General features: G+C 36.2%; 1 protein-coding gene and 1 long non-coding RNA gene across 8 annotated transcripts; both read left to right on the top strand.

The window, feature by feature from the left end:
• The first annotated feature begins 3,435 nt into the window (after positions 1 to 3,435).
• On the top strand, positions 3,436 to 9,734 carry LOC111319120 (uncharacterized). 2 transcript variants are annotated; one of them, XR_015992039.1, is made up of 6 exons: positions 3,436 to 3,581; positions 4,167 to 4,241; positions 5,618 to 5,641; positions 6,339 to 6,443; positions 6,856 to 6,907; positions 9,600 to 9,734. It is a non-coding gene; the product is annotated as an uncharacterized LOC111319120 (long non-coding RNA). The 2 variants fall into 2 exon arrangements; XR_015992040.1 differs by having other exon boundaries at positions 3,442 to 3,648.
• Positions 9,735 to 11,353: 1,619 nt separating this feature from the next.
• LOC111322392 (uncharacterized) lies at positions 11,354 to 19,775 on the top strand. Of its 6 annotated transcripts, XR_015991859.1 has the most exons (14): positions 11,368 to 11,460; positions 12,922 to 13,007; positions 13,546 to 13,608; positions 13,695 to 13,718; positions 13,895 to 13,948; positions 14,239 to 14,292; positions 14,408 to 14,431; positions 15,149 to 15,196; positions 15,883 to 15,936; positions 16,066 to 16,080; positions 16,876 to 16,941; positions 17,210 to 17,296; positions 19,024 to 19,104; positions 19,627 to 19,775. XR_015991859.1 is itself a non-coding variant. In XM_088733776.1 (13 exons), exons 2-12 carry the CDS (start codon positions 12,947 to 12,949, stop codon positions 17,272 to 17,274), a joined length of 528 nt encoding a protein of 175 aa, XP_088589902.1. In that variant the 5' UTR covers positions 11,354 to 11,460; positions 12,935 to 12,946; the 3' UTR covers positions 17,275 to 17,296; positions 19,024 to 19,212. The 6 variants fall into 6 exon arrangements, 5 of the variants coding, with proteins under 5 accessions (XP_088589902.1, XP_088589900.1, XP_088589897.1 ...); XM_088733776.1 differs by lacking the exon at positions 19,627 to 19,775 and having other exon boundaries at positions 11,354 to 11,460; positions 12,935 to 13,007; positions 19,024 to 19,212; XM_088733774.1 differs by lacking the exon at positions 19,627 to 19,775 and having other exon boundaries at positions 15,883 to 15,930; positions 19,024 to 19,212.
• Positions 19,776 to 20,339: the final 564 nt, after the last annotated feature.

Raw genomic sequence — 20,339 nt, 5'->3', positions numbered from 1 at the left:
TTGGTTGCTGACTACTGATTTGAAAAGGTCATTCAAGGTTGCGTTGACAATGTAAACCGATCAATGTCTTAAATCACTACGGGGGGGGGGGGGGGGGGGCTTCTAGCTCTTGACATAATGTGAACACTCTTCATCTGATATGTGTCACACACAAATAACAAGGTCTCCGACAAATTAGGGGCTAACCACTCTTACATGTAGCACACCTACAACTTTAATGCGTCCACTTGCAACTTTTTACCACTCTCTTATGATGGTACCAAGCGGAGTGGAGGGTTCCTGATCCCTTTTCACGAACGAGGTTTCATAAAAAAAAAATCATGCCTGGATTTTTAACAGTTTTACATGCTTCGGGAATTTAAAACGGTAAATCTTCAAATCTCACTTTACCTTGCCTTTCTGTAAAATTCACGCGTCTCGGATTACTGATTTTGGGCTCAATCAAGCGTCACGTATGAACACTTTGCCTGCTGCTCTTGCAACTATGTTGAAACTGTTACAACTCTTCGATTCAACAATTCAAGCCTACTCTTGTTTAAGGTAAAGGAGTCATACAATTATGATTTTCTTTGCTGCACTTGGCAAATTAGTTGTGAGTAGGCAGGTGTTTTCAGCTGGGTGGGCTGTCTGCAAATGAAAAAAAAATACACTTTTCTTAGAAAAGATCAAACCAAGTGTTCTAACCAAGAAACAACCGTACAATGGATAAGTAAACGGTTTTCCTAAACTTGTATGAAAGTTGAGTTTGGAGTAGTATAAGTGTACAAATATCTGCGTCCCGAAGACAAAAACGGATTACAAAAGGTTTGAAATGGTGCCAAAGGTAAGGATAGGAACTGAGTTTTAATGGGTTCAGGAAATTCATCAATATGTGATTTGTCGAGACTTAGAGATTGTAAGTGTGAGGTTTTCACAGTTTAAAATCAACAAAGGCTGTTTCATCCAGAGGTAGGCCACTCGAAAATATGCTAAGGTACCAGCTAAACTAATACACTGGCTATGTGTACTCTTCGTCCAAAAGACTGTCTGTCTATCTTATTTCCAAGTTACAATCCAACAGTGGAGCAAGTCTTTGGTCTAACCAAAGAAAGAGGCTCAGCGAACGACTTATTTTATCATAAATATGATTACGTGTATCCTTCACTGCAGTACGTGACCATAAGTTGATATAAGATGTGTAAGATAAGTAATGCATACCCAACATCCTTCAGTAAACCTCGACAGTAAACATAGACATTGACCCCAAATAATAAGCATGATTGGATGAGGTTGAGCATGATATTATGAATTATCAATGTCGAGTTCTGGCCGATCTGGGTTATCTGTCGAAGCCGAAGGCTGAGGCATATAGCATAGATACGAGCTTTGATGATTCATGATATAATGCGAAAACCGAGTTCAATATATTCTTTATTATACATTTCTTACACGGTCTACAAAAGAAGACACTTGCGAAAGTTTGAGAACACAACACTTGGAAACTAGGCAGACTTTGAACTCGACATGATAACCCAATATCTGTGCATTTATTGGGTTATCGTGTCAGTTTCACATGTAATTGTATATTGACTGTATTCTCTCCACCAATCAGAGTTTTCATAATACGTCTAATCAGTATAATAATGTCAAATAAAGTTTTTGCTGGCTCAAAAACTGCATTAAGACTTATGGAATAACATATCAATATAATTACTGCCCAAAGAATTGCCCAGTTTTCCCGCCTATAAAAAACCTCTCTCGAGCTACAGAACAATTGGAATTCTCGAACTAACGTGAATTTTTATGTACCCCGACCCTTTTCTCTTCACCAGCACTCACTTTTATATCGAAATTTCCTGTTATCATTTTTTCATCTAAGCTCACTTTCGAAACTTTTTTACCTTCTTGACGACATTATTGCAGGTAATTCTTAAATCACAGCTTAAATTCGAAGATTTCGGAGGCTCAGAATTATTCAGTACATCCAGGGAGTTAACAAGAAATTAAATACTAAATACATAAATCAACCTCCTGGATATGAAAGTTCAGTTGAAAACTTCAGGTTTCCCTGTTTTCCCTGGCCGATGGACAAAGGCAATTGAAATCAAATTAATAAAGGCTGATAGTTCCTAAAGAAACTGTTTGGGGCTGCGTCGGTGGGGGTAACGAAATAATTTGGATATATCAACAAAGTTGAAATGGTAAATTGGCCACCACAACGATTACAAAAGCTGACGTTTCGAGCGTTAGCCCTTCGTCGGAGCGATTCGTCAGCTTTTGTAATCGTTACGGTGGCCAATTTACCATTTCAACTTTGTTGATATATCCAACTGATAGACAGAAAAGGATGCAGGACTGAATAAGTCCCAAATGCCATGAATGACAGGGAAGAATGGACGAAACGTGTTATGGAAAACCGAGCAAGCTCGACCCGATGATGACGATGACGTGTAATGGATTCTAAAGATGCAGGTATAATGTCGGTTGTTATCCATTTAATTTATTGAGGGTAATTAAAACTTTCACACTACTATTGGGTAATTGATAACCCAGTTAAAATTTGATGAAATCTTGCCTTGATTCAATATTGGTTTCAATCGTATTGTAATCGTAAAATACTGCAGGTATGGTACGATTTTGTTTAGTGATAACAGGCAATTCTGCCCTTTTTTTTATCCTTGGTAATAAAATTTCGGTGGGGTCCTAATGGATATTTGGTGCGCTAAATGATAGAAATTCAATCAAAACAATTACGTACAATACACGGCTAAACAAAATAATTTTAACTGCGAGAATCGTTTTTCGTTTAGTTCCCCCTTTACGTGGGGTCAGCTAATCTAAACTTGCACATTTGGATATATAATAAAACAGTTAGATAAAATTGTGTTACAATCAGTAGAGATCATTCCATGGAAAGTGCTTGCACGATTTTTATTCACGAGTTTCGATACACCGAAAAAAAAAAAAAAAACCCAACGAGTGAGCGCAGCGAACAAGTGAGTTTTTTGTTTAATCAACGCATACACACTGAGATTTTTTCTTATTAACTGACAAATTTCCATGATTGGGAGCGAACGAATGTGAAAATAAATCGTTTGTTCAATCAGGGACACAAACAATAGTACTTCACAGTATAAATCTCATTATGTATGACATAAAAGAAAGACTTTGTCACGGGAAACCGAAGGCTGGCTTTGCAGGTTTAAGCATCATTTACGGTCGACGCTAATTAATCAAACTGTGAAACTTAGTTTGGTCTACTATGTGCATGCGTTGATCAAACTTGTCATCATTACTACAGCTAGAATTCAAAGGAGAATACATGAAGAGTTAGTTTTTGTTCAATTGGAATAAGTGTTAATTTCCAATTTGATTGATTAATTTCCAAATTGGTGTGCAATACCTCTATTGTACAAACTGCAATTAAATTCTAGCTTTCAGATTCAATGTAGGGTTCACTTATTACTTGCTGTGTATTTGGTCATAGGAAATTTTCAAAGGCTAAGTTTATTCAATCATAGATTTCTGAGTTTCTCTATCCTCTCTGCATTTCCCGCCCAGCTAATACAGAATTAGAAAACAGAAGGTCAACATTAGAGAAGGTGAGTTCTCTGGCAGCTCCACTGATTTCAAGCTGGAAGAAAATTTTCCTTGATTGTGTTTTTTCTTGTATGTATATTTTTAACTTGATATATATTGTAGGTAAATTAACAGTGAAAAAGCTGCCTTCAATGTAAATTATAAAAAAGTCCGCAAATGCTCTTGTTGGAGAGCTAGTCATAGGGTATTGTATAACAAGGCTTTCTTCTTCGTTCGTGAAGGAGGAGACAGCAACCCCAAAAATTTTATTTTAATCGATCGGATGTTTGCAACAAGCGCAATAGATATGAAAGAACTGCAATGCATTCCCTTTTTTTCCCCTGGTTTCCGATTAATATTTTTCTCCTTCAAGAACCATACCTCATTTCATGATATCAATATCGAGCGTGACGACTCGGATTGCTTTCATCGCTGACTCTAGTAACCGTATGCAAGATACTTAGACATCTAAGTCTAATATCTGACTAAGTTCACAAACAAGTCCTCACTGCTGCCCGGTTGACAGAGCCTGCAAAATCAGAAAGTCTGACCGTGAAGACTCGAAATGATGAAGTTTTTCTTACTCTTGTTTTATCTTATTACCGTAGAACATTGTTAAGTGGATATAATGCACCTGAGAATCCTGGCTACTTTGGCTTTGCTGATCCTTGTCGCCTTTCCAGGTTTGTAAATAAAATGCATGGCTCTGAGTCTGAGACTCTGGGTCTAAAAATGTTAAACTTTGCTTTGTGGTTAGATCTACAACCGTTGTAGGCCTTGTGTTTTACTACCAGCTAACAATAAAACTAGTCTAAATCTAACGGCCATAAAGTCAGAAGACCTTAACCTTGAAGTCAGGGTTTGGATTTGAACCCTTCTCACCATTTCCCTCTCAAGGAGTTTTGGTAGAAATTTGTAAGTGATTTGGATTAAAGGTGGGCCGATCCTTTTCTTATATCTAGGGATTGTGAAGTAGTACAGACCATTGAGACAATTCTGTTCTATTCTCTTTTTTGGACAATGAATTGACATTATGCAGAAATATTGCATTTCAAGTGAAGATCGGATTCAATTGTATTTTAAAATAAATGACGATGAAATTGAATTCATGAGATACAATGAATATATGAAGTTCATATATTTTGAACTGCGGTATTAGATACGTATGATGCACGATCCTCGCAGTAGATAGCGCTATTTAAGCAATAGCGAATATCAGACTTGAAAAAAATCAGGCCTGTACAGAACTCGAACCACTGACCTCTGGGATAGTAGTGCAGCGCTCTACCAATTGAGCTAATAAGCCAACTGGGAGCGGGCCGTTAAGTTGATTAGTAATAAACCCGTGAAAGTGATAAATGAGATACAATGAATATATGAAGTTCATATATTTTGAACTGCGGTATCAGATACGTATGATGCACGATCCTCGTGCACTAGTATCCCAGAGGTCAGTGGTTCGAGTCCCGTACAGGCCTGATTTTTTTCAGGTCTGATTTTCGCTATTGCTTAAATAGCGCTATCTACTGCGAGGATCGTGCATCATACGTAAATTGAATTCAGAAAATCATTGCTCAGTATTGTCTTGGAAACAGGTCATGTTTTCTTTGTGCGAATCATCATAATTCAACACTCACAAAATGAAATTTTCGCACGTTCCAACTAGATCCGAAGGTTTAAGATTTCGAGAAAACACATACACAAAGTGAACTTTCTGGTCTTGAGTTGCGATGAACGTTTACATTGGTTGTCATCTTAAACAGAAGACGAAACATATAGAAACTCCTCCTTTTTGCAGGTTTTAACGGGATATCGCGAAAACAAAACCAATAACCTGGCAAGCCTCTAATTTGTTATGATACCACGCATATTTTCATCACTGAAGTTATCATGATCATACTAATCATGCACCATTATTGTCATAATTATAAATTTTGATAAATTTTGATATTATCATAAAAATTTATATCAGTATTATTAGAATTATCATTATAACAATGTCTAGAGCCTTTTTTTTCTAGACCGTAATAATCGAATTCTCCGTGTTCTCTTTTCACAGCTGGAGAGGCATGGCTTTCTAGACGTAAGAGCATTATTATTTTAGCTTGAAAGTCTTATTGATTTCAAAACTCTTTTGAAAGTTTAACAAAACAAAGCGAAGTTCAGGATAACAAATTTTGGTAACAAAGCTATTTGTTGGTAGACAAGATATCTATTGTAGTATATATAGCTTAGAAACACCACATTCTTTGATCTACATCATATTAATAGACCTTTCATTTTTTCTTTGATTCTTTTCCAAGATTTCATGTGATCTAATAATAAGAACAATAATAATAAATAATGTTTAAAGAGGTTACTCCCATCACATTGAGTGGTTTTCAGGGAGGTTCGCTGACTATAAATACATACTGTAGGAATTCTTCTTTTAATTTTTTCAGTTTCTAACGAAAGATATTCAAATGGAGGTTTAACCCCCTCAGGCACAAACGCGGTCGTCCAAAAACGCCGCAATTGGTTTAACTCAGCGTGCGTGATTTCGATTATTCAAGTCCCGAGCATTCTTTCAACTTTGAACTTTTTTCAGTTTTTTCAACTTTAATTTTTTCAGTTTCTAACGAAAGATATTCAAATGGAGGTTTAACCCCCTCAGGCACAAACGCGGTCGTCCAAAAACGCCGCAATTGGTTTAACTCAGCGTGCGTGATTTCCATTATTCAAGTCCCGAGCATTCTTTCTACTTTGAACTTTCTGTCATTCTTTCGATTCCATCGGAAAAGAGAGAAATAGGAAAAAACCAGTTGCTCCTGCTCCCCCTCCTCCACCGGCGTCATCTCCTGTGAATTCGGCACCTATGGCTGGGATAACTCCAGTGGAGGTCGCCGGTACGTAAGAAATCTGCAGTTTTGATTAAATTGATTAAATTCGTAATTTGCCAATTAGCTTGTATTACAGATTTGTTACCACTGGTGGTAAGAAATACTTACATACATACATATACTTTATTTAATCTCGCATTTGGAGTAGCTAAAAGATAAGCTAGTATCTTCGAGTTACAAGTATAATTCTAAATACTACCAAAATGTAAAATGTAAAAGGTAAAATTTAAAAAAAGAAATAAATAGATAAAATAGTTAAAAGCCAGAAAATAACTCAAATCCGGAAGGAAAAACGACCAGTTAATACTGGGGACATTAATTTTTTCACCTCAATGGTTTTCGTCGATGGCATAACTGGAACAGAGAACGATTGTGTCCCGAATAATTACATCAATTATTTTGTTCATTTTTTTTTCAGACAAAACAATTCTCAAAAAGATAATCCAAGACGCTCCAAAGGCATTCGGCAGGTGAGACCTACATCCTCGTGAAAAGATGTTTAAGGGACCATTGTCAAGAGAACTTAACTCTTTCACTCCCAAGATCTGATTGTAAATGATGATGATGATCTATTTAACTCAGCTCGGTTTTACAAGATATATAGGTTAATTAAATTTACATAGCAACTAAACACAGTACAGCAATGGAATAAAGAGAAAAAATTTAGCAATAAAAGAGGTAGCGAGTTATGATCATCCAAATAGCAAAGGCTAATCTAGTGGATGACCCCTAATTAAAAGATACAGTTAAGGGCAAAAATAAGAATGGCTTTTTTTTTCCTTTTTTTTTATATAAAAAGTATTACTTCAGGCACTAAGGTAGATAATTAAAAAGAGTAAAAATTAAGTATAAAGGTCTTCAGGGTTTTACGAAATATTCTAAGAGAATTTGAATTAGTTATACTTGTAGGTAAGGAATTCTAAAGGCGAGGGCCAGTGAATTTTAGAGACCGTAGGCCATATTGAGTAGTATTAACTGAGGCTACCTAAAGATTTCTGTTACATGATTGCCTCGTTGAATAGGAATGAACAAAAGATGTAAATTTGAAATATTTACCGAAACAAGGGGGTAACAGTCTATGTGACCACTGATAAACAAAAGAGAGAATCTGTAATTCAATAACATCATTGAGCTTAAGAAGATTGAGGGATTTAAACAGAGGCTCAGAATGGGATTTTGGTCCAGAGAAAGATCTTATTCTGATTGCTTTTTTTTGGATAATAGATAATTGTGTTAGAAATGAGGGAAAGGTTAAACTCCAGATATGGACGCCATAAGTGAGGAATGGATAGATAAGGGAGTAATAAAGCATGACAAGAATATCTTTGTTGACAAAGTGTCTCACTTTAGACAAGATACCTACAGTTTTGGATAGTTTCAAACAAAGCTCATTAATATGACCTTCCCATGTTAAGTTACAATCAAATGTTATGCCTAGGTACTTAGTGGAGTCAATTTATTTAACAAGTACATCATCAATTGTAATTCTTAATGACTGATTGGGTTTAGGTTTACTGGAATGAAAAAGAATAAAGTTAGGAAGTTAGAGATACTAAGTGCTAATCCATTACCTTTCATCCATTCAGCAACAGATTATAGTTCACGATTTAGGGTTGTTTCAAGGTGACTAAGGTTTTTGCTAGAAAAATAAATGTTAGTATCATCAGCAAATAGATGAAATGTTAGTAAGCTAGAAGTATTAGGCAAATCATTTACATATGATAAGAATAAAAGGGGTCCTAAAGTAGATCCTTGTGGGACACCACAAGTCACGTGTAATGGTGAGTTATGACCATTAACATTTACAAATTGTTCTCTTTAGAATAAGTAAGATTTAAACCAATCAAGCACAACACCTCTTATTCCATAATGGTTAAGCTTAGTTAATAGGATTGTATGATTAACAGTATCAAATGCTTTTTTTCAGGTCTATAAATATACCACAACCAAATTTATTATTACCAATTCATTATTACCAATTATTACCAAATTCATTATTACCGAATCGATTCAGTGATAGAAATAAGAGCATGGGCAGTCGAAAATTTTTCTCCGAAACCAAACTGAAGTGGATAAAGTATTTTTAATTCTTCCAAATAACTGTAGAGGCGATGATACATAATGTAAATTCTCCCCTGTAACTGCTAAACATTTCCTTCTAAATAAGTTACAAGAATTTGCTGTTAGATCCAGATAAAAACTTCTACCTGATACGCTCGAGTATTCTCGTTACCTTTTTGTTGGACGATGTACGGACATCATAGGGAGAATTTTCATGTTAATAATTCCTGGAAGTTTAAGGGTTAAACTACTGCTCGTGGTCTCATGTTGCACAATGCTGAGCGCGCGTTTGGTGGCAGTGACGTAAGGCAACGAGAATTCATATATTAATTTTAAACGCGTGTACTAGATTTGGGCGGAATCCGGAATGTCAATCGAGCTTCTACTTGACTTATTCCCTTTCAGCTCTATACACCGTAACATAAGTATACATATTTTCCATACTGTTCTCTATACAATTTAATAATAATAGTTTAGTTTCTCATAAAGCGCTATTTACAATGACAGATCAACAGTGCTTTACACTCAATGTATAAACCCACCCATCCCACCCCAGGGGAGGACATCCATCACACAGTAATCTCGTGTGTGGGAAATTAACGTCTTCTACCCCCAACCTTTCAGGAGACGGGAGCTCCATTTATTCGTCCCTATTCGAGAAGACTAGAACATTTAACCATTTCTTGATGTTATAGAAAGGTAGCAAATTCTTCTCAATTATTTTAAGACCTTGAGTGTTGGTCCGGCCGGGGCTTGAACCCTCGACCTCCCGCACAACAGTCCAGCGCACTATCCATTGGGCTAATACTGAGTTACTCTTCAATTCTCGTGATCTTAATGTATGATTCAGGGGTGATATTGTAAGGAGAAATTAAATGTTTTATTATTTATATTTTTATGCGTGTGAGGGGAACTTCTTGAAATATTTTGCGCCTTTCCTACCCAATCTGCTTTTGATTTACATTAAATTAATGGTCCTTGTCGAGCAACGAATTAACAGTTGTCACGACATAAAAAGGTTCCATTCATTTCCGCTCATGTTTAGGGTTTTCTCCCATCATACTCACCACAATGACAATGCGTATGTTTATCTGACTGCAGGCGCTGAGCCATCATTTTACCAGGAATAAAGAAGAGAAGGCAAACAAGCCAAGTGAAGAAATGTTGTAGATTTTAGTTATTTGCAAGATCTAAATGTTAATTTACTGATGCAGAATAAAATGCTTGCTTACTGTTTTTGCGTATTGTATTGAGTACTCTTGAGGTATAAAGAGTCCGATTCCGTACAGATTGGATAAATTGGAACGATTTTCTCGGTTAACGCGTAATAAAAGCAAACCGCTTAAGCGTTTAAGGGCGTTTAATGGTTTTTAGAAATTCTAACTTCTTCCTATTTCAATAATCTTGCCAGGCCTAGTTGTTCAAAGGGCGGACTGAACGCTATTCAAAGGATAGATAAATCGCTACCTAGCGGATAAGTATTCCGTTTTAGCAAAACGTACCGTTCTATCCTTCACAGGTAATGCATAGCGCTATCCACGCTTCGAATATAAATTCCTCTTTCAGGTCTTAGGCTGAATTTGGTGAGGAAGACTGGCCATGTTGTAACCATATTTTTTCTGATTTAATTGAAATGAGGATGATGGGATTTTCTCTTTTTCTTTTGAATAAAATGAACTTGACTTGAATTTTTTTGGCATCTTACTTGTAGTTTTCTTTCTTTTTCACAATACTTATGAAGCAAATAAACTTAAGAATTAGCATGATTTCAATAAAATTTGATAATAAATAAGGCTAAACATTGGATACATGATAAAGATTGCTTTTTCTGCCAAACTAAACAAACTGCGACTTTTATAAATGTTATAAGTTACGGAACAAATTGAGAAAATGTAGCTAGAGTTTTATATGAAACATTTCAACATCCACGAGAAGCCAGTATTACTCTGCTCCTAAAGAGTACAAATCATGCTAAAGGTTCACAAGGTCAAGGGTAAGGGTTTCTATCCATATGAAGAGTAAAATATAACCATAGTTAATAGTTCCCCTCTATTAACTATGATATAACTGATTGCTTTTCATAAATGACGTGAAAGAGAAAAGTAATTTCTTTCAGCTGAAGGACGAATTCATTGAAATTTGCAAAAAACTTCCAATCTATTGCAAATTTAACTTGAGCTTACAAAATTATAGAAAGGATATATTTTTAAGCCTATTCTGGTTCTGAATTGAAAGCATCACACATACCCATTTCACTGTTAATTAGGACAAATTCATATCTGCAGACTTATGAAATATTTGACTCTTTAATAATCTTTTTACAATACTTGATAATATTCGATACAGCTGAGACATAAGCTGCTAATTCAAATTAAAGCAGACTTCTTTACTTGAAGACATTTGCCTGCCAGTTACACTTTCATTTCTTTAGCATACCAGAATTGAATCGAAAATTTTTAAAAATCTCGTCTTAGCTAAACACTTGAAAAAAAAAAAAAAAAAAAAAACCAAAATAGGAAAATATATTCTTTTCATAGCTCAGCTTGTGTATATTTGTTTGTTTTTTCTTTTTCTTTTTTTTTTGTTCTGGTTCCTTCTTACTCCGTCATGAGCAAGTTTCGGCGCCTTTCATGCTTTTCTTTTCAGTGCTAAACGGAATTCCATCCAATTCATTTGATCAGCCTTTTAGCCACTACAATATGACTTTCCATTAAGCAGTATCAAGAAAACCGTTCTTAGAATAATTCCTCATTTCCTGCTAATCTGTCACTATTTAATTTTCATAAAAGACGCGAGGCTTTCCCTTTAATGCAGCGAGAAAAAGTAATATCCTTGATTAAACAGGAATAGCCTGGGGACACATTAGAGAGGCTGACACATTTAAAATGAACGGAGACCATTTATTGAGAGCTATTCGCAGTGCTCACTTCAGACGCTCCGCTCTGCATCACATAAAGATAAGGTAGGAGAAATTAACAGTAATCTTACATAGCTTTCACATGTATTATCAACGGTGTTTCATTCGCGCTGAAGTAGGTAACTCGGTCTGAGCGTTGTTATCCAGCCCTCAAGTCAATTATCAAGTCAAAACATTGCTAAAATAAATTATGAATTAATCTTCAAGGTCACAACTCAGCTGCCCCGCTGATTTTCCGAAAGAAACGTACCACGTAAATTTTATTCAGTTTTTACTTGTGTAAAAGATTCATTCTTGAGCATTAACGGATAAATGAACTAGATCAATTCTTCAATTTGTAGAAAGCAAAGATTCATTGGCCATTTTTTCAATGAAATTTTGTAGTTGAGCTACTTATAAGTCTTCTAGCATTTAAACCAATATGGGAAATCCTTCAAGGTTTCGATTCATCGATTTGGGATGAGCAGCAAAATTCTGGGCGAGCTTTAGTTTTAAACATTGTCAATCAACCTGCAAATCCCCAAACCTGGAAGTTAAAATTTCACGATCTCATGAAAGATCCATTCAAGACCGTCACAAGATATTCCTATCAAAGCGTTATTGAAAGAGAGAATCTGCTCTAAGCTGATAAAATTGCCCATCCTCTACTTTCTGCTAGATAACGTATTAAACTTTTCTAGAAGAAATTTTATATTGATCACTTCCAGAAGTTGAGAGCTGGAGTCTACGCATAACAGCGTGGATCGAGTGCAGATCTCAAAAACTCTCGTAGGGAAGAGATCCTATTGTATAGGTAAAAAAAAAAAAACTGAAGGAATAAGAAAAAAAAACATTATTGTCTGAAAAATCAGATATGTCGCGCGCTGAAAGACTCTTATTAATACTTGGCCACTTTAATTTTTTTCCCTGACTTGTTTCTAAATAATCTGGAAATCCGGAAAGTTCAGGACTTATACTCAGGAAAAAATCACTGAAGAATATCTTACGCTTGTTTCAGCATTTCAAGAGAATTTCCATAAATAATGCTTTAGAAATCACCTGGGAATTATGTAAATTTGTTTTGTGATTATGCACATTTCCGAATACCTCATATCTCTTGAGTGAGTAAAGGCAATATTTTACCCTTTTACCAATACAGCAGGTTATCATAATGAAAATATCAGATCTTCTGAAACGAATACATGCATATTCAACGAGATACAGACAAAGATTTATTCGAGGATCTTTCTTTGTTCCTGAAGAAATTTTACTTTAGACATTAAAAGACATGTACTTTTTTTTTTTTTAATAGATATAGCGCTTTTGGTGCACCATAGCTAAAAGTTAGGACGTTCGAACAGATGTAGATTGTCTCACGGAATGAGTCACCATTTTCAAGTTCAAGGACTGATATACGTCGAAAGATCATTAACTTTATATTACTTCGGTTGTAGCAATATATGAGTCCGCTTTTAAAACATCGATGCAGTTGACCTTAGATGTTATAGTAGCTTATGATATATACAGTCTTGTTTCACAGGTTAATCCCGAAATGATGAGGACATTGATATTTGCGTTCTGCATCATTCTTATCATCGCCAATTCCTTGGCGGGTACGTATGCCATTCATGAGTATTCACCGATGTAGAATTTCAATTCCTTTTAAAAGAATTATAAGCAAGGGTTTCTTAAAACTTTTGACGATAAAAATCAACGGTAAAACACGACATTTACTTGACAATGACCGAAGCACGGTCAAAACGTCGTGTTTTACCGTTGATTTTTATTATCAAAAGTTTTAAAAGATTCCAGATCTAAACTTTGGGATGATTATTACTCAAAACGTGTACAAGACAGTGAAGTTTTTAACAGATATACCGAATGAATTCTTTAAAATTTTTCTCAATCTCTTTTCACAAGCGTGAACAGTAAAACTCTTCAGTTAAAGATCATAAAACAAAACTATTTTACCAACGTGTAGAACTAAGCACTGCTTAGATAGTTCATCCACAACCTATAATTACAGTGAAGAGAGTTACAACAAAATAGAATGACATACCTGAAAAAATAGTTGGTAGTAACGCTAAAAAAATTGGAGTAAGCTTGACTCGAACGACACACTTGTCTTAAAGTTTACTTTTCCACTCAAAGCTCCTGCTCCACAAGATTTCCTTGGGGACTCTCCCCAACCGCCTGATGGAGAGACTGGCCACAGTAAGTATAGATAAAAGTTTTTTGCATAAAACTCCTGAGATTCAAGAGTGAAAAATAACAATACAATCTTTCGTTTATTTTTTCAGTACATCCACGGAAAGGGAAGAGAGGTTTGCATCTCAAGTATCATGGAACTATTAATTTATTTTTAATCTTATACACATAAAAAGGCTTAAGAAGTTGCAAAATCAACATTCATTTTGAGTATGATTTCTTAGAATGAAGGCATGTCTTAATTTATCCTACCGTGACAACCGCGAATATAGGTGAAAATTTATTTCCGCAGAGTCTGGTATAGCATCAGTGCCGCAGAGTGAACTTACTTCTGATGATGCTGAAGGTAACTATACCATGCCCTAGACGAGTAAATGAAAACTTTCTCGATAATCCCTTTTCGATTTTTATTATCTTTGTGCGGCAGAATTGAAAGCATCCATTATTGTCTTATGACGTGCACGATACATACAATTCAAATGTATATTCTGATTGACACACCTATATATAATTATTGAACTAATGATAAAACCGTAATATTTTAGGGAATGCAGTTCTTGTTATATAACTCGTAAACTGCGTAGCTGTCTAGAATATGACGTCCACATTGTGTGTAATTTCTTACGCTCTTTTTAGATCCAAATATGCATTTTTTTAGTCGACCACAGTTCAATGGAGGAAATGGCATGCGTAAGAAATTAATTTTTTTTATTATTTTTTCGTGGTCAAATTATTGGTGGAGTTGCTGTTTTTGTTCTGAAATCAAATGACTTCCATTTTTTATCTATTTCTCCTCTTCCCGCAGGTGGGCCAAGAAGAGGAAGAAGGGGTATGTTTTGTCGCGTCGAAAATAAAGATAAATAGAAGTTGATAAAACAAGATTGTTCGATATTGATTTTAAATAGCAACAGATAGAAACAATTTAGCCTGTTCTGGGCATTCCCTCCAGCCTCGATTAGTTCGCTATTTTGCGGGTAGGGATTGTTAGATATGCATTTAAATTGCTAAAAATGAATAGATTTTGTTGTTGTTGTTCTTAAGTTAGTAAAACGAAGCGCGGTAGTTAACGGTGCCAAATTGGCGGAGGAGTGAAATAACGTGGGAGGTTTGGGTCGAGTTGAGAAACAATCTGGACATGAACCGACCCAGACCTCCCTCGTTTTTGCTCTACTGTTACATGACTACCGCGCCGTTCGCTATTTTGCTCTTTTTTTTTTTTGTTTTTTTGTTTTTTTGTTTTTCTTTTTTTGTGAACTGAACACCTAGAAAAGGCAAGATAAAATTCAAATCTTCTAGCTCACCTTTTTTTCATGTTTTTTACTCGAAGTATAATTAAGTGCCATCGCTCTTCCGCAATACTCAGTCCGATGCCCCATAGTTATAGTTTCATCCACATACCTTTTCAGCCGCCTCTCATATTGATATAACTGGAAGATATATAGCAATGGACAAGTGAAGCCTGACAAATGACCTCATCAGGAAAAAAAAAATGGTCGACTTATTTACTTGTATGAAATTTAATGCTAATAGTGTATTTTTTTGACAGATTTTAACATCATTCCACAAAGTGAGCTGAGTTCACGCGACGAAACAGGTGGCTTACATAAAATACTCTGTTCTACTGATTGAACTTTTAAAGTGAAAAGTACTCTGACTGTTTGTTGCCAAAATTTAACGTTTTTCCTCGCTTTGGATACTCAGATGTAGCAAACTTCTTTCTCACATACTGTGGGGGAGGGTATCAAGATAACATTCACCTGATCCTCACTAAAGTACTGTAATATTCTGGTGTTTCCCCCCCTTATTGGCAGCCAATTTTCTAAAGTCCTCCCCCTCCATACCCTGCTAACGACGACTGATCCGTTCCCCTTGAAAAAAATGTAATCTCCCCCAAAATCCACCGATCCCGCCCCCTCTCCCTGAGATAAATAGTGACTATTCCCTGAAGTATTTCGTACGTATGACGCAGTCACTTGTGAATGTGGATCGCGAAGCTCTGACTGCAAGCGGCTAGTCTTCCGCGGGCAATCAGAGCGAAGAAGACCAGCAATTAGTTGACTCAGAGGCCAACACGCCGGCCAGCATATAAGGAAGCAACGAAGGTCCTCCACTCCTGACTGTTCTAGGCCAGCTGTGACAAGCAGTGCGCAGTTGGAACTTCGCGATCCACATCTTCAAATGACTGGATCGAGAAACAAATATAGTTCTGGATCTCCATCCTTATTGTAAAGAATAACCACGACGTTTTCGTAACATCTCATAGTCTGTTTTTGATCAAAGATCCAGTCGCGCAGAACTACATAACGAGAGAGCTGCCTGGTGGTGGAGCTGGGAGTTAGTAGTACTATTTCATTTATTTTAGTAATTTATATTGAATTGCTTTGCTTTCGTGATGCTTTTTGGTTATAAGTTTGCATTTGCACGTACGAAAAAAAACCTTTTCGTTTTGTTTCGCTTTCACAGGACGGCCAAGAAAAGGTAAGAAAAATGTGCTGATGTGTTCAGTAGATATCATCATTATCATCCAAGATCGTGCTGCGATTAATAACTAATATACAGCCTCGTTGAGTTACCCTGACGGATTAAGCTAATTTAATTCTTTTCTTTGAAAAATTCAACCATCTGTTTACAAGAAAATCGCGAACTTGTCTCGTGAGTCGTGAGTCGAGATAACTCGGGTGGACAAGTTCTTGTCTCGCCTACTCGTGAGAAGGCAGGGTAATCCTGACAGGTGGAATGACTTTTTGGAGAGATTGCTATACAATCCAATCCTTCGGTACTCATTTGTCCAATATACACCCTGCCTAGCAGGGTGCAGTTTTACTTGAGCGGACAGTCGTTACAACTCAAAACTCCATATAAAACTAATGTAAAATCGTTTTGAAGTTGGGGGTTTCTTTATGTACCCGATACCATTTTCCACCTTTAAAAGCACGCACAACCCACAATTCCTCTATTCGCTCCGACAAAGGGCTAACGCTCGAAACGTCAGCTTTTGTAATCGTTACGGTGGCCAATTTACCATTTCAACTTTGTTGATGTATCCAAATTATATCGTTACCCCCACCGACGCAGCCCCAAACAGTTTCTTTCGAAACTATCAGCCTTTAACCATTTAAACAGGTTAGCCTTGGAGTAAGGCCTAACTTGGCAACGAGGTCAGTTTGCTGATTGCAATCTGTGCAAGGTTCTCAGATTTTTCCCCCTTTCTCACTCACGTGACAAATACCAAGCGCCAATAGACATCCTTTTTTACATAAATCTGCTTTATAGGTGACATGTGGTCAGATTTTGATCAGGAGGCGAAGACAGCTATCGAGAAAGCTCTTCAAGATAATCGTAGGTTACAAAGGCCACAAGTTGAACTGTTTAGCTATCATGCATGTCGTCCGAGTCCATAACATCTGCTTGTTTAATATGCCTGTAACACTTTATGAGGAATTCATTCATACCTATCTTGCTGTTTATTCATCTATATCTACCTAGAAATTCACTTATTTCATATAATGTTTAATATCTGATTATTCATTCATTTGTTTGTTTGTTTGCCTAATTTTCGTGGCACTAAGAAATTACGGGATTTCCCTGAGACAGTTGATTTGTTTAGTTCCTTTTAGTGATCATGATACCAAAACTATTTGGGAAGAGATGACTGACGACTTGTACATGTGAGATGTAAAGACAGTGGCCAAAGGTAAAGACTCGCAGACACTTGGATATGGTCTCAAAGGGGCGACTTTTGGCTTCTACGGCTAACGATGAAATTTTGGCCAAGTTACGGCTAACGGCTCATATCGGCTTTCCACCAAAAAAAAAATGTCAATTCTTAAACTTGACGGATAAAGTATTTGGCCTTTTTACTGAATGTCGTTCACCAGTTTTCAAAGTGAAAACGGATTCTGTTTCAGGAAAGTTCCATCTTACATTTGCCTCTCATGGGTTTCTTGCATAGTGAATATGAAGTTTCAGCATTTAATTTTTATTTATCAAAATGTACATCTTTCATGGTTTAAATTTCTGGCTTCCCTTTCAAAATCGCTTTTGAAATCGGCCTTCATACTCGAAAATGTCCTTTTTTTCGTCATTTTAAAAGGCTTAGGAATAGTCCTTATACTTTCTCAAACTTCCTATTTTTAAGCTTAAATTAAAGTTAAACCCCCTCCTCTTCAAAAAACCGCCCCTGGGTTTCTCACTTATTGTTTTTTGGCAATTGAGAAAGCGAGTTTCATCAACGCTGCTTCACTAGTTTTGGCCCTGTACTGTCTTCTTTTATTCTGGGCTTTTCAAGTGCTTCAAGCGCTAAGCCTTTCCGTGCTCATGAATAATTAATGATGTCCAGGCATTCTGTGCGATGTAACCCCATTGAGACCTTCCTTACAGAACGTATCTGATAAACACTCTGCTACGATTCACATTTAGTCTTGTATGATTTGTGAATTTTTTTGTCAATTCAAATTCCGTCCACGCTATTCGGCTCGTGCTATCGCTGCTACAGGCATCGATCCTGGTGAATTCCAAACGACTTTCCTTCCAAATTAATCGTAAAACAAATTGCGTCATTTTTTCACATCATTGTTCCGCTATCGTGTCCAATCCTACCATCAATCAGGGCTCAATATCCATCAGGTGTAAATTTGAAAATCTTACCACCACCTTTTACAGTTGCACTTACCTTCCACTCTAATACGGAATAAAGAGACCACCGAAAACAGAAAGACACACAAATCATTAATAACGATAAATTATCTTAAGCCAGCTTGACAAGATTACAGAAAATGCCATTTTTAAATTCATATTATCAGGCAAAATGCTGAAGGGTTTCACTTTGTTGTCACTCCTTTTTCTGGCGACGGTTTTCTTTGGTCAGGTTCTCAAGTTTTTTATCTCTGCCCTAAACTCTTGATAATTTTCAAATCTCCTTTAATAGACGTCCAGAATTGACCATTAATCTTGATCCAAAAAATGTCAGAACAAGAAATTTCTCATAAGTAGCAAAATAGATGAGTATTTTTTTAAATATCATTGTATACGTGTACACATATTGAATTATCAATGATCATGAACTAATTCTTTTTACCTTTGCTTTTTTATTATTAACGACAGGAAAAAAGTTGAAGTAACGTATAGCTGCATTACTTAGATAGAATAAAATAACTGATAATCCATTTTCAGAAGTTTCGTATGCATTATTGATCAATCGACATTGAGCTGTACGTCCATTAACAAGTAAACTCTATTCACAAATTTGTCTGAAAATTTATTGGTGTCTAGACTGATGTTTAAAAGACTTGTAAGGTAATTTTCACATTATGGTTTACCAAAGAGAAACTAAAAAGTACTTAAATATTTTAGTCATTTCTTATGATTTCCTATCATAGTTGCTCGAGAGAAATGTTCACACACAAATTTCCTTTCCTTTAGGTTGATGGGAACTTGTGTTCAGCGTCGTCTGGTTCGCCATCAGTCAGTTATTGGGGCAAACGATCCTGATTTCAATTATGAACCGACATAAACAATACATTTTAGAAAGATGTAGTTTTTAAACCAAGAATAGATTGCTTTATATTACATGCAACGACTATGATTATTAAACTTCATTCTACTACAAGAGCGTTTTGTTGAAAGTTTACAACCAACATCTTAACACGCTATCAACCTTCTAGGTAACAATTCTGGGCATCAATTACTTGAAACATGCTCACTTGAAACACCTGTACGCTTCGCAAGTGTTACCCTTATTACCATCCGGTTCTCTTGTGCTTTCCGTTCCCAAACTTCCTAGAAAAAATTAATGGAAAAATATAGTACTGAACTAACCCTCAATATGGTGAAGTGCAATTGAACATGTAGTATACCATGGCCCTAGCTGATCGACATATGCTGTATGTCTGTGAATCCCGATTGAAAACCGATATGGTAGAACGAATTGTAAACTAACTCGATTTTAATGCTTTTAGCCTCTTCTACCGGTACCATCATTCCTTTGTTCAGAATGTTTTGTTTGCATTGCGTGACGGCTCATGACGAGTGTGACTTGGCGGCCTCGCCTTATTCAGATTAGTTTACCATGTGCAGAACGTTTCGGGGACGTTCTTGTTTTTTTTTGTTGTTGTTGTTGTTGTTGTCGCAAGAAGCGAGTGAAGTTGTTAGCATTAAAACCGGAATTTCAGAGACCTTGTGTGAGTTAATTTGGTGTCACAGAAAACGTTTTCCACACCATTAACTTCATCTTTTTATGTTGTGCCATCGTTTTGTCACCTGACAATTATCAGGTATCACCCCTCATGTCAATAGCTGACGATCTATTTACATAAGAATATTGAACGGAAATACGAGAGAATCACTAATCCAGGCGTAGATAAACATAAGCAGGACCAGAATGCGGTGATTTTAACACCCACACGAATTAGCGTTGGGTTTTTTTTAAACAAGTTTTGAGTCTCTTATAAATGAAAACACTTGGATTTGACCCTTGCAATGCTCCGTTATTTTTTGAGACTAACTAAACATTCATAACAAAACGCACAACTGAAAATGAAACCGAACGAGGAAGGCTAAATAAATATAGAGATTGGAAAATTTCGCAATCAATCTAACAGAAAAGTAAACCAGTTGGTGATAACTTGGAAACTAATTATAAAACGCGGAAGAAAATGGACAGTTCAATTGCGAGCCTAAATTTGTACTCGTACCCAGGTGAATTCTCGTAATGAGCTCATTTCAGTGTTTAGGATTTC

The sequence above is a fragment of the Stylophora pistillata genome, chromosome 9, assembly GCF_964205215.1.
Source record: "Stylophora pistillata chromosome 9, jaStyPist1.2, whole genome shotgun sequence".
Lineage (NCBI taxonomy): Eukaryota > Metazoa > Cnidaria > Anthozoa > Scleractinia > Pocilloporidae > Stylophora > Stylophora pistillata.
The sequence above is the reverse complement of the archived record's forward strand: the minus strand, read 5'-3'. Positions and strand labels throughout refer to the sequence as shown.